Source organism: Pagrus major, chromosome 19 (assembly GCF_040436345.1).
Source record: "Pagrus major chromosome 19, Pma_NU_1.0".
NCBI lineage: Eukaryota > Metazoa > Chordata > Actinopteri > Spariformes > Sparidae > Pagrus > Pagrus major.
This window is the reverse complement of record NC_133233.1, coordinates 15,712,374-15,727,134: the sequence shown is the minus strand read 5'-3', so window position 1 is coordinate 15,727,134 and position 14,761 is coordinate 15,712,374. Positions and strand designations below refer to the sequence as shown.

Genomic DNA, 14,761 nt, shown 5'->3' with positions numbered 1-14,761 from the left:
AAAGTCCATCACTTCCAAGAAGATTTTTTTTGGGAAAGCACCAGTTGTCGGCAACAAGAGAGGAGGAGAGTAAAGAGAGGAAAAAGGGGGAGGAAAATTGTTCCTGCGTCACGTTTCTTTAATTTGTTCACCAGCTGCCAATGAAAATGATGACCTGCAGGAGGTTTTTTTTCTTCTCCCCCCTCTTGGCTCTGCATCTGCTCCAGCAAAACCACACAGCTGGAGCCACACACTGAACAAGTGTAATCTTTATAGTGTGATGAAGACGACAAAGAAGACTGATAGGTCACATGGACCCAGCTCTCTCACACTGATTTGGCTCATAAAGCTGCTCCCACCAATGTGCTTGTGTGGATGTCCTGAGCAGTGGCCAGTGGAGATCAATCAGGTTAATTCAATAAAAACTGTCAGATTGGGGGGTCCATGTTTTAAAATTCAAATATCAATATAAAAACATCTACACTGGCTTCAGCATGCATGACCAAGACTTATTAGTTTGTTCTTTTGACATCTCCAAAAAAGTAACTCAAAGTGATTTTGTTATGTTCCATCCTTGGTGTACTCTCCTCTATTAATCAAACGCTGTCCTTCCACATCCTGCAGCTGCAAGCAGATGTCATGATGCAATTGGACAAGATTTGCCGGGAAAAGGCGTTCGGAGAAACCAAACATATCGTCTCCAAATTACGCAGCGTTTCAAGGTGACAAGGAGGGGCTGCTGCGCGTCTACCTCCGAGCCACTTCCTGCATCGTCCACTCCAATATATAAACCCGCAAAGACGGACCTCTCCCGAAGCACTCACAACGTTTGCAAAGCGCAAAACTCCCTCACTCGCAGCCCTCCCTCTCTCCAACCCATTACTGAGGCTTTAGAGGTGATAGAGCCTTGGCAGCGCAGCGCCAGAGAAGGTAGGACGCAGGAGGTTTTTGGAGCTCACTGCGGCGTATTCGTGCGCACCGCGGCACCACTTTACCAGTTTGTCTTCTTGCTTTCTTTGCAGATCACTTCAACACGCCGGATTTTTCCCCCCTCAAAACCAAACATGAAACCTCAGCTGTTTGCCGTAGACTTAATGCTTCTGTGCATATCTTGCGGAGCAAGTGCATTGGCAACGAGCGTCCCCGCCGTGTCCACGTCCAATTTCACCAGTCTTGGCGAAGCGCACGGCCACGGATCAGACGACACGACGTCTTCTAAGATCAGGAGGAAGCGTTTTATCAGTCAGAACGACATGCTCGCTATTCTTGATTACCATAACAAAGTGAGAGGGAAGGTGTTTCCCCCAGCGTCCAATATGGAATACATGGTGAGTGAAGTTTCATTCATTTCTTATAAGTGCATGATATTCCTGGAGCCAAACATCTATTTACTTATAATGTTTTTTTTAATGTGACAAAACTGCATCAAGTATAAAATCATTTGCAATGGGAAGTGATGGCAAACACGCATCTGATTGTGGTTTTGTGAGGAAGTAAAGTGACAAATGTCTTTACCTCCCTTGGCACCTTCAGCTGCTCAGCACATTGCACAGCGGCAGACCACCAGAGTAGTCCCCTTTTCAAAGGAAGAGGGGTCATGTATGGTAACAAGTAGCCTGCTGGCAGCGTAATAGTGCTCACTTGTAGACCTGTTGAGGTCCAAACAAGTCTAAATCAGGCTATTAATCTTATTTGGTAGCTTATATTTTCAGCTGCACACAAAAATCAGTTTTTATGGAGGACGGCTCATTAAAGTGCTTTTAAAGTTTGCATATTTCCTTCAGAAATTGGCAGCACCGTTCGCTGTAAAACGCAATGAAGGGTGCTCCTCACTTGACAAAACTACTGCAGAATGAAGTAATCAGAGGAAGTCTCCCCGTCACAATCCTTCCCCAATGAAACCATCCACTCTACTGTCTGTTGACAACTCTGGATTCTGCTGTTCCCCAGCCCATCCAGCCCCCTGTCTGTTCAGTTAAAGAGTTACAAGGGATACTGGGCAACTAACTTTCTCCACTTACGTAACCGATTTGATGGATGACTTGTGCATCTTGCCATGGTAACACCTGTATCAGCGCTATAAGCTCACAAAGCGCCGACTCTTATCTCACACGTTGCTGCTGAATGGAGATCTGCTGTTGATACTTTCCATCAGTTATGTAATGGGTTTTCCCACCATGTGTCGGCGTGTGTAGGTGTGGGACGACACACTGGCCAAGACAGCCGAGGACTGGGCTCATGCCTGCCTGTGGGAGCACGGGCCACCTAACCTCCTCAGGTTCCTGGGTCAGAACCTCTCCGTCAGGACAGGACGGTGAGTGACCTTTGACTCCTCCTCCCCCCCCTCCCCGACATCTGCTGCTCCTCTCAGGGGCAACTCTCTCTCTCTCTCAGCAGTCATGGTCGTTGCCCTGCAGCCCCCTTCTTCTCTCTCCTAAAGGTTTTTGCACTGTGACCTGGTGACTGCTTGAGGAATGCTCCTGGGACCCTTCATATAAACAAAAGTTGTGTTTCCAGCCATGACCCATGAGGACAAAGGCGCATCCCTTTAGTGCGTCTTGACTTTCCATTTGGAAACACAGGGCACCTTCACGTGTTTTACACTTCTAGATTTTACTGAGGAGCAAAACATGAGACTCAAGGGAGTTCAAATTCTGACTATACCTTGTGGCTTGCACAGACATTTCTATAGTGAGGTTATTTTCTAAAAAAACCTTCTAGACCGAGAAGTCAATATCAATCTGTTGACTTGTAGAAAATAATGCAAAAAAACCCAAACAACTAGTTTAACTAACTATCAATTCAGATTTATGAGGGACTGCACCGTGATACAGCTAAATGTTTCAAGTAGCCTTTATACCCTGAAGTAGACATTAGGGATTGACTGGTAACGATAACAATTATTAGTAATCATGAAGGCCAATAACCAATATTTGGAACAGATACACATTTGCATTAAAAATACTGATGGAATGTAACAAACTATAATTTACTCAAGTGCTGTACTTCCATTTTCTGCGACTATATACTTCCACTCCACTACATTTAGTTACTAGCTACTTTCAGATTATTTGGTGATCAGATGCCGTTGTGGGTGGGACATTGAGTGAGACTAGACTTGGACCGATATAGATATTATGAAATATCGCGATATTTTCTTTCATAGGCGATATTTTTCACAATATCGAATATCAAACAGCTTTTAGGGCATCTTTGGGCTTTTATTTTGAAAAGAACTTGCACATGGAGGCAACACACAGCGATATTTGCGAGGAACTTACAGGTAAATTGACCTGATGTAGTGGCGTGCACGCGTCGCTTTAACATACAGACTTAGTGTCTAAGAAGTAAGCCAGCTTGCCAATTTGGCAGTATTTTGTGAGAAAATGGTGAGCCAAAGGACACAAATGAGACAACGCGTTGTCATTGCCGTAAGCAGGTGTTAACTTAACAAGGCAACACCACAAACTGGCAGTCTCGTGTCAGAATCAATCACCCAGCGCAGTCTGTGCACCTTGACTCGAGCGACGCTAATATCTATTGCAATATTTGGGCAGGACATCATTCTGATATAAAGTGTTGGACATCAACCAAGTATAAGTGAGAGCACAGAGTGGTGACTACAGACGGACAGGATGCTGCATCAGAGCCAAGGTAGTGCAGTTTTAAATCAGTTTATTTGATCGGCAATCAGACACAAAAAACACTGATACTAATAATCAGAAAAATGATGAATATCTGCCCTGATTATCAGTCTAACCCGAGCGGACGTGTAGAAAACATAATGCATATATATGTTTTGTTGTAACTTATTCACGCCCTTGGAGGCTGGAGCCATTTGGCTCCGTCGGACAAATGTCCCTCTGCACTTCAAAATCACAAGAATTCGATCATTGTTAATGACTGAAATTGTAGCTTTTCGGCTGCAAACTCTGAGGCCCTAGCACATCTTCAAAATCCACTTTGACACCCTGGAAGTTGGCCAGTTGGTCAGTAAGGCACTTCAAGACAGCGTATATTGTATTTCAGAACCTCAGGTCGTTTCATTGTTATTGCGGTCCGAGTGACCGTCCCTGAAACACCATAAATGACTTGAAGAAATGAAGAAATGTGAAAACAACATCTTATCCAATTCACAAGAAATATATAAAAAAGTTGATGGCAGCATATTAGATTTTAACAACTGTGGAAGGAAATCGGAGCACGTGGAGCGAACAGAGACCACTGAGCCAACATCCTGCCCCATGGATACTATTTTTAGGTTTTTCTGCTTTTCAAAATCATAAATCAAAGTCTTTCAGGTTTCCATGTTCCCTAAACCCTGAATACACTTTTGGCAAACTGCAACCTCCTCTAACTCATTTTCCCAGGTCAAGGTCAACTTGTATTAATAGCTCATCATCAGTCATCAGTCATTTACTGAACGTGTCTGTCTTCTGTTCACAGCTATCGATCCATTCTTCAGCTGGTGAAGCCGTGGTACGATGAGGTCAAAGATTACTCTTTTCCGTACCCCCGCGACTGCAACCCCCGATGCCCTCTCAGATGCTATGGTCCCATGTGTACCCATTATACACAGGTAAACACACAACAATCAGTATTGCATTTGATCCTGTTGAAATGATCTAACAGTGGCATTAATCGGTCTGCTGATGTGTCTTTTTTGCAGATGGTGTGGGCAACGTCTAACAAAGTAGGCTGTGCCATTCACACGTGCCATAATATGAACGTATGGGGCTCAGTGTGGAAGCGGGCGACGTATCTAGTTTGCAACTACTCACCTAAGTAAGTACACGCTGTAGACTGACGCTTAACTTAAAGGCTTACTGTGGACCATCTTGTATAGTGTTATTTACATGCTGTACGGAGGGAAGCCTGTTGATTCTAATGAACCTGTTGACCTGATGACGATAGGGTGACGACAGGCCTAATCCCGACACAGACTGCTCTGTTCTGTGCTGAGTTGTGAAATGCCACCCATGTTGGCTGGGAGATTCAGATAACCTCGATACAAGGCTGTGAACCGGCACTGCATTACCAAAGCTCGAAACAGAAGAAAAGATCTCGAAAAAAAAAAAATCCCATGAATCAAAGCCCGCTTGGACTTGTGACTGACTTGTGACCTCAGTTCTTTAATCCCACTGGTTTGAGACATATGTAAGAGTAACAGACTCAGGACGCTGATGACCTATTTTAGCTTTAGAGAACATGGCCTCTGCTTTTCAGACACAGGCCTTTTCAGACATCTTGAATGTGGATGGTGTCAAGATATAATTTACCTGGTTTCTATTTACACCTTGTTGTTCAGTCTGTCTCTGTACACATGCTAATGTCTGATTTGTCATTGCTCATAAAGTACAGATTGCGAAGTAGTTTATATTATGATGATTTCCACTAAGCTTTGCACAATTAACGATCATGTGATGTGATTAAAGCGGAAACGTTTCCAGCATTTCCAAGTGGCGTCGCTATTGCAAATAAAACTGGATCGCTAATGCTAGCAGCTAACAGTCGACACAAACATAGATATGTTTTGAGATCAGTTACAGAAGCAAAGCTGTTTGACACAAACAAAGGATTCCTTCTCTTTTGCAGGGTAGTTTCCACAGTTACTCCGGCTGCTCGACTTTGACCTGGGGATAGCGACTGCTAAGCTAACAAATCCTCTGCCAACTGTGAATCGAGCCTTCAGCATAGTGAAACTGAGGCTTAAAGGGAACTTATCTAAATGCGGATGGTGTCATTTTTCCATAGCCATTACACTGCGCAATTAGTATTTACTTCATAATGATAAGTTTAAGCACAAAAGTTGTCTATTCCCAGTTTAAAGGTGCAATATGTAAGAATTTTAGTTTGAAATGTTAAAAATGTGAACAGAATGTGAAGAAATAACAGTTTTGATATTATGTCAAAGACATCTGTGTATTGTGTTGAATATACGTCTGCTGGAGTTAGCATGCTAAACAGTTAGCCCAGGGCCTGAAAAAGTCTTTCTCCCAGCGGCCCAAACCTCCTGTGCTAGTGGTAAAAACACCAACACTTCCCTGGTAGTCTGGCTAGCTGCACAGCTAACTGAGCTAACAGTAGCTAATAGTCATAGATGTATAAAACAGTACAGTTAGCAGTGGTTAGCAGTTACTCTGGTACTATGCAGTCCTTATTTATTGGAGGTATAAATTCAAGGAGGCCAATTCTTTCATATTGCACCTTTAAGAACTCCAGAACAGCAACAGTGGACATTAAGATGGGATTGTTTGTCATCTGCTCTTTCTAATGTCAAGAATGTAGTTTCATCATCATCTTATACTCCACTGACCCTGTGCATGTTTTTTTTCTTTCAGGGGTAATTGGATCGGAGAGGCTCCCTACAAAGTAGGCGTCCCCTGCTCAGCCTGCCCTCCCAGCTACGGGGGCTCCTGCAGCAACAACATGTGCTTCCCCGCTCTCAAGACGAACTACCTGCACTGGTTCAAATAAACACAGGTTTCCTCTCGACATAAGCTGACAACCTACAGTACCACAGAGACATTACTTTAATCCCGTACGGATTTGCACAACAGTCGTGGACCACACTATTTTGTATATATGGGCTTATTTAAAGATTCAAACATACATTTGAAGGCAGCAGACAATTTAGTGTTGATGACTTGTAAATAAACTGTAAATTTAATTTGTATTGGAATTGCTGTTACTATTATAATTTATGTGTAGAGTGGGTCCTTAAACACAGTACATACTGTATGTGGTGCTGCATACACTTTCACTATATCCGTTTACCATTGACAGTGTGGTAATTAAGGACATATCAAGATCATAGCTGCTCATCCATGCTCACTCTGGTGCTACGGGTATCACACCTTCATGTTGTGTGCTCTGCCTTCACAGGAATGTCGTGATCTAAAGATCAAAGCTTTTGACCTCAGAGGGTAAAAACCTACAGCAGCGGTGTCAGCTTTGTAGCTGCCGAAGTTGCAGCAAACTTCATACTCAAAGTTTGTTACGATTTTCATTTGTGTCCTGCAACAAATTGGCAATAATTTGTTGAAAAAAGTGCACTTACTGTAAAATACATGAAAAAATAACTATACATCAGCCAGATTGGGACGTCTTTAGATGATGTCTGCATAGATGATACCTCTGTTGTCAAAAGCCCTGTTTGTTTTAAAGGAGACATATTATGCTCATTTTCAGGTTCATCATTTTATTTTGGGTCACTAGAAGAGTTTTACATGCGTTAATGCTCAAAAAACACATCAGATTTCTCATGCCGTCCGGTGCTGCTCTCTTTAAGGCCCCTCCTCCCAAATACCCAGTCTCTTCCGATTAGTCAGCTCACACACGCCTGAGCCAGCACCGCTAACAACAACAGAGCAGTTGTGCTAAATCGATTCTTACGTGCCAAACTAGCTGCTAGGCTAAATTATGCAAATGTGTGACATGGTGCTGTAGAGTGATGTCACAAAGTCACGGAATTCAAGGCGGGACTACTGACGAGGCGTTTCAGGAGCAGTGTTTTATTTTGGGAGAGAGGAACTTCTCTAGGTGTCGACTTTGGCCTTTTTAACTTTCAAGACTTTTAACGTGCACAAAAACATAATAAAACTGATAGAAAGGACAAAAACTCAAAAGCATAATAGGTCTCCTTTAACATTTCTACAGTACATTTGCAGTGTTAAGGTTGTGTTTCATTACATATGTTTCATACCTCAAGGCATTTCACAGGTTTCAATCATATTTCATGTGATATTTATGGTAAAGAGAGCACATACAATAAAGCTGACCTACATATCTGTTTTATAAACATATTGGTACACGTATTGGTATATTATATACCAATATATTGCTACATTGGACAAATCCATTGATTGTATTTTGTTATGATCACTGATGTAGTTTGGTTTTTAGAAGTTAGGCACTCAAGTGCACCTTAATTGTTTGTAAATTTCCAAAAAAAACCACCAAGAAATGATTATTTTTTGTACATGTAGATAATCATCATACCTTGACTATCTTAAAACAAGTATACTGTAAGTTATTCATTTTTATATGGGAAGAAATATTTAATTGATAGTCATTTTTTTTATTGTTTTGTAAAAGGATTGTAATGATATCTAAATGATTAACTGAATATGGTTCATTTGCATGTCAACTTTTATAATGTTGAAGGGGATTTACTATAATGTCAATTAACTTGGTACGTTTCCATGAACAAAGCACTAGCATAATATTAAAATGCCTCAACACTTTTAACTTGGCAAATGTATCAGAATTTCTTTACAAAATCGGGACAGTTTCTCAGCAGTGAGAAGAACATATCATCAGCGTACAGTAACTGAGACATTTACAAATCAACAGAAAGTCAACACACTTTAGTGGGAAATAATGCATTACAATAGGAAAACATTTTCCGCACTGACTGTATTTAAATCAACATTAACAACAAGCTATTTATGCAATGAACTGCGCTTTTCCTGTTGTCTTTTGTATTTGTAATAAAATGTTCTATTTTGATTGTTTTCTTGTGGTTTTGTACAATTCAACAGTCAATGTCGCTGTCAGTAGACCATATTGACACGGCGGCCATTTTCCTCTGCTATCACGATCAGGCTGGGCAGCTCAAATTTTGCACTGCTGTGCTCCAGCTCGCAAGTCCTATAAGCAAATAAAGAATCTGACAAGTTGTTATCTTTTTACCGTTTCAAGACAATGAATAGTGAAAGCCTGTCGGGCCATATTTTAAGGTAAAACAACGATAACCCATTAGCTTCCATTAAGCAACAGCTCATGTTAGCATTCAACCACTTCCTAGCTAACATTACTGTTTGACAGTGAGACACGATGCTATAGGAAAGGCATAAATTAATAAAATATGAACATTTATTGAAGCCAGAAAGTGAAAACACACTGGATGTAATCAAACAGTAATGTTAGCTAGGAAGTGGTTGAATGCTAATGTTAGCTGTTGTAGCTAATGGGTTAACAAATGTGTTGTTTTACCTTGAAATATGACCTGATGTCCCTCTAGAATGTCCATCATCGTTCCCTATGTTTATAGGACTTGCAAGCTGAAACATAGCATTTCAATTATGTAGCTTCCCACCCTGAGTGTGATGTCAGAGGAAAATGGCCGCCGTGTGAATACGGTCTATTGTCTTGTGTTGTCTGAGCTCTTCCTCTTGTCTGATATTGTTAAGAGTTTCTGCCCAAAGTACCAATCCGGCTCTTTAAGTTTTCACTTTCAATTAAAACAGCGCCATTTACAAAGTCCCACATCCTGGGTATCAAAGGCTGAGAGGGAGAAAAGAAAACATGCTGGGAGTACATCTGAATCCTAATAAGAGAAGGTTGACTTTGGCCCCGTCTGTCCATGTCTACACAAATGAACGGACAACTGATAGGGTTTCAGGGGACCCGCTTGTTTGAGTTTGTCCAATGAAACCATTGACCTTACTGAGAGGGAGCAGAGTGGAATGCTAGAAGCAAAAAGAGAGGGAATGTGTGTCACCACCAGACATACAGACTAAATCTATAGAGTGGACAAGAAAAAACACATTTTCCTGCTGTACAGCTTAAAGATTTTGTTTACGGTGATTGAAAAGAGTTGGTAGGAGGTTGAGCCAAACAGGTAGAGCCATAAATGTTCTAATGTGTTGGGCAGATGCTGCGGTTTTCCCCATTTTTCTCCAGTAGGGAAAGCAGGTTATAGCTCTGAGCCAGCCTGCATCAAAAGTATATGTATGAGATCGAAAGGCTATCGAGCAAATCAACAAGCAAACAAGACTACAACGTGTTTTATTCATTAGATCAACACCTGCGTTAATCCAAGTGTAAACATCTTTCCAGACTGAAACATTAGCTGCACTCTAATGCACTCTGGCAGGTAGCAATACAAGGCCTCACATTTTCATGCTAGGTTTTGCATAGCGTGTTGTTTTCAAACCACTTCCTGCTCTTCATTAAGAGGCTTCATCCTTGCAGCCAGCCCTAACAGGCCAGCACGCTCCCTGGAACCAACCAGCAGAGAGTCTTCGAGGAACACATTAGTATGCATGGGAAAAATCCGTCTGTCTGAGCAAATGCCGGACACGGAGCCAAACAGATGATTGGTGGATGTTTAAAAGGCAGAGATGAGGAGCGAGAGGCTGTGGTGAGTTAGACAACCTGCTGCCGACATTCACCTGGCTTATCAATTTGTGGCAGAGGCTGAGTAAAGGTCAAGGATATGGAGTTGGGTCAGGATGAAAGCAGCCTCTGGGTTTGAGGGAAAAAAGTCTGCAAACAGAGTGAACTGGAAAGAAATGACACTGCACCAAAATTCCATTTATTAGTGTTTTCTCCATCAGCAATGCACTTATTGTGCTTTTATTTTTTCTTTATTATCGAACCTCAAACTGACTCTTCAAAAGATATTTCTGCTTTTACCACTTACACATCAACTGGAATTTTGTCTAATTCACCAATACTTTCTCTATGGTTTATCTGTTTGGGTCCCTGTAAATGTATAAAAAATGCATACAACTACTTAAACTTGCATAATTTCTGAGTCTTAAAACCGATATAAACTATATGTTGCTTGATTTTAAATTTCATTGGCTACACAATGCATCCGTCATCCGGAGGCTGGCATGTAAGTGGTTCAGGAGAGAGGAGAAAGAAGAGAGAGTGGGCGAGTGGTCTGCACGATCACTCATTGACTGTTGTAGGCTCTAGGGTGGGCATATAAACTCACATCTGCTCAACTGAGCTGTTAATCAAACTCCATCACTTTCTCTGACTACTTAACTACTTAAGACATTACTCTCCAAATAAAGTTTATACACTCGAACTGGCACTAATTCCCTTTCCCTTCTTTCATTTTCAGCTCAATTTATCACCCACATCTCAAGTGACATTTCAACTCCTTTCAACACTTTTATTCAAACTGATACTTCAGTTTTCCCCAGTGCAGAATATTTAGCTCTTTTTTTGTTGTCTCTTTTGTTCTTTTATTACATGAATTCCTCGCCCAACCAAGGGTCGTTAAGGATAAAATCTGATGAGCTCCGTTGAAGACCAGTAGGAGGGAGACAGAAACACAATCAGACGGACAGAGAGAATAAATAAATCCTACTCAACTGGCTCATGCTATCAGCCAGCGGCAACACCTACTGAGGCCACGATGACGCATCTGTAAGCTCATCCGAAGGTGCACCACTTTTCCTAATAACACAAGTGAATTACTGACCTGTCAGATAAACTGTTATTGCTAAAACAGTTTCGTCTCCCTCAAGTGTGAAGGTGCTGAAATGTTTATTTGGAAAGAAGATGGAGACTTCATACGGACCACGGCAGGGTGATGGATTATTAACAGGGAGAGTGTGAAGCTCGGGGAGTCAGTTTCCAAAATGTGCAAGCAGCCATCCAACTCCAATAATGGGGAGAAGTATGAGAAAGAGTTTGAGAGAGTACAATACTGAAAAAGGGGGATAAATCTTTTGTGGAGGGAGCTTGTAGGTTTGCTAATGTTTGTTGTGCAGCTGCAGAAAATCTTCTCTCCTTCCTTTATCGTCTCTGTACTCCACAACCTCTCTGCCCTCCCTGACTTCAAGCACTGAATGGTTGACAACTTGGCTTCTCTGTGCCTCGAGGGGGATATTGGGAGAGGATTCTTTCTAATCCATTGTATTTTTTTCTTTTTCTTCTGTCCCCGTTGGAAGCACAACAACTATGTTTACTTTGCTCCCCTTGCAGCTCAACCATCGGAAATGCAGCCTGTGCCCAGTCCAAGCCTCGCTCTGTCCTCAAACTTCCCCATAATCCACCACTGCCAGGGCACTGAGGACATCAGAATGCGGATGGCGTTAATGCTCAATGTTGAAAAAGCATTGGTTCTGGACTTTATAATTTTTCACCTTGTTATCCAAGCATAAACAATTTAGCTGAAATTGACTGTAGAAGGGCCTGCAGAGGCGGAGAGTCCCAGAGTCCGGAGGGCTTTTTACTACCTGTGCTTGTCGACGAAGGATAACTTAAATGAGACAGTCAACAAACAACTCGCCTGAAGCTGGGATGTTCAGCTACTGAGGGCTGGAATAGACAGTTGATTGTCATTACTGTACAAAGCACCAGTGGCGGACTCAGGATGTTTGAGGGGCAGGGGCGAAAAAAATAAAGAGGGCACCAGCTGTATGCGATGCAGTGCACAGAAAGTCGTGATATATTTACAGTGAAATTGTCACCAACCCTTGTGAAGATTAAAACTTTTGATTATATGATTATACTGCACTTCTGCAATAAAACTGATGGGGAACTATTAACTATTTAACCATTTATTTCACAAAGCTACACACTGTGTGTTTTGTCCACTGGCAGGGCACTCCGAGAGGACACTTTACTGTATGATGTTGTATCTACCATAGGGGCATCCAAGAGGGCACTGTTGAGGTGTATTTCGAACATGGGGGCACCAGGGGGGCGACGCCAGTGCACACAAAATAACAAATCACAAAACAATCTCAACTCAAGGCCCACGTACGCGCCTGTTTTCCAACTTTTGACCATGTCGCACCTTGATAGTTCATTCTTGACCTGTTGACGATACAATCCCAACGCAAGGTCTTCTTACCTGCTTGTTTCAGAGCTTTCGACCACATCACACAGTGTCACATGCCCTAAACGTGCTTGAAAGGTACAAACACGAGGAAGTTTGAACATTTACAGTTCCAAGACAGGAGAACAAACCCTGAAGGCTGATGAAGACCAAGTGACACTGTCAAAAGCTACAGAACAAGCCAGTAAGTGGACCATGAGTTAAGGCCCTGGGGGCGCCACTGCTGTTAAACTCAACAAATTACCTGTTTTTGTTTGTCCAGAAGAGAAGAACTAAAACAGGGGACAATTCTTTAATATTGTATATAATATGATGTTTATATCTTCATTGGCAGGACATTTAATAGAAGACAGTTTTAGGGGGAATTCCATTGAACTCAGATGTTACCTGAACTATAATCATCGTAAGTCTGGACACATTTCCACGTGCTGCACAGAAAACACCCTCACATATGTGTAATATGACTTTTACACCGTGACAAGCTTGCTCTATTCATATCTCTGACATGTGCACAGGTCAGGCAGGAGTATGTTGACATATGTGCTTCCCAGAGACTGATGTCAGCTACTTGAAGCGTGTTTTGGGATCTCCTCAAATGTTGGCATGTACATGTTAAAACCCTTTTACTACCATAAATCTCTCGGGGCAGTGGAGTTAACTGCAGGGCACGATTTTGCACTCCCTCTTCTTTGGAGTTGGGTGCCTTTACTTCAAACAAGGAGTAAAAAATAAAGCGCTTCAGGTACACAAATCATTTGCGGTGTCTCAGTTGTCTATTTCGGTCTGCTTTTTTTAGGCCAGTGGCACCATAACATGTGGGGAAATGTCACATTTCTCCCAGGTTTGCATGCACTCCCTATGCTAGCGAGGCACCATTTCAGTTTGAGCTAAATGGCTTACGTTATGGTCGCTTTTCTCGTCTAGTGACTTTTCCTTGGCGAAGTAAGCTCCTCACACGGTCTGGTAAAATATAAATAAAGCATATCTGGCATACTTCAGTATAGATATTCCATTTTATGACGAGGGACATAAGCTGGCGTTATGTCATAAAACTGTGTAGTCTATATTCACCTCATATGCGACATTAAAAGTAATCACATGTTACAAAATGTCAGACCCTGGCACTGTTATCCTGGCTGTTAGAATCTACAACCCTGAGACAGACTGGACTTGACCCTTCTGGTTCAGTTTGAGAACATAAACTGAGGCAAAGGTGGCCCGTGTTCTGTGTTTGCCCTCCATATCCTACTGTAGTCTTTGTCTTGGACGGGGCCGCACTGGCCTCCTCGCGGGGCCTAGCGGGGACTTCAGACGAGCGACATCCTGCAGCAGCGAGACGCGGGCCAAAATCAATGTCCTCTCAGGAGCACAGCGCTGGGAAAGTGCTGCATAATCAGATGGGCTTTCCTCCTCCACTCTAAACTCTCTTCTATACCTGTAGTCGAAAAGCGAGCAGAGGCTTTGATGCCTGTACTGGTTACAGTACTGACCTCTTTGCCCTCAGCGTTGCGAGATTCCTTTGAATGGGAGAGGTCATTTATATATAGTCTTTCTTTTATTACCTCGAATTATAAAAAAAACTACCCCCAGCAAAACTCATTTTCATATTTATGACTGAAATCAAATGTGGCAAACCAACACACACATCATATCCAAGAAAATGCATGATTACTGCGTTCTCTCCACAAGATGATATTTGATGACATGAGACCAAACTGCTTTTGGCATTATTGTGAAATTTCTTGGTTTCGACTGGTTTGCACCACAAGCAGCAATCCATGAGACACTGACAGTGTAATAGGAGTTTCTGGTAACATTACTTCATTGGAGGTTTCATAGAATTTGACACAAACCGAAGGGAATCTGGGCACCCGCAACTGCCCAGCTCCAAGTGCCTCCACATTATCAGTTTACCAGAATGTCAGTGTTTTTGCTTGCTCAAGATCTTGCTGTAATAGGCTGGGAGATGAAGGAACAAAATGCCAAGAGTTGCCTTTGTGGTACAAAACTTGGGGAAGCTTGAACATTTTCATTTGTCATCATGAACATGTTTTATGTTTTATGTTGTTTTTTTTTGTTTTCTTTTCCAACCTAATCCCCAAACAGAAGAACTTTGTCTGAAAGTCAAACACTGACACCTGGTGGTGAACTGCTGCATGCAACATGCTTTTAGACCTAAGTCTGGTGAATATT

The 14,761-nt window shown here is 42.1% G+C and overlaps 1 protein-coding gene across 1 annotated transcript; it reads left to right on the top strand.

Annotated features, from left to right (window-relative positions):
• Positions 1-1,043: 1,043 nt before the first annotated feature.
• On the top strand, positions 1,044-6,456 carry pi15a (peptidase inhibitor 15a). Its single transcript, XM_073488887.1, has 5 exons — positions 1,044-1,307; positions 2,175-2,293; positions 4,426-4,558; positions 4,649-4,764; positions 6,321-6,456. Exons 1-5 carry the CDS (start codon positions 1,044-1,046, stop codon positions 6,454-6,456), a joined length of 768 nt encoding a protein of 255 aa, XP_073344988.1.
• The last annotated feature ends 8,305 nt before the right edge of the window (positions 6,457-14,761 follow it).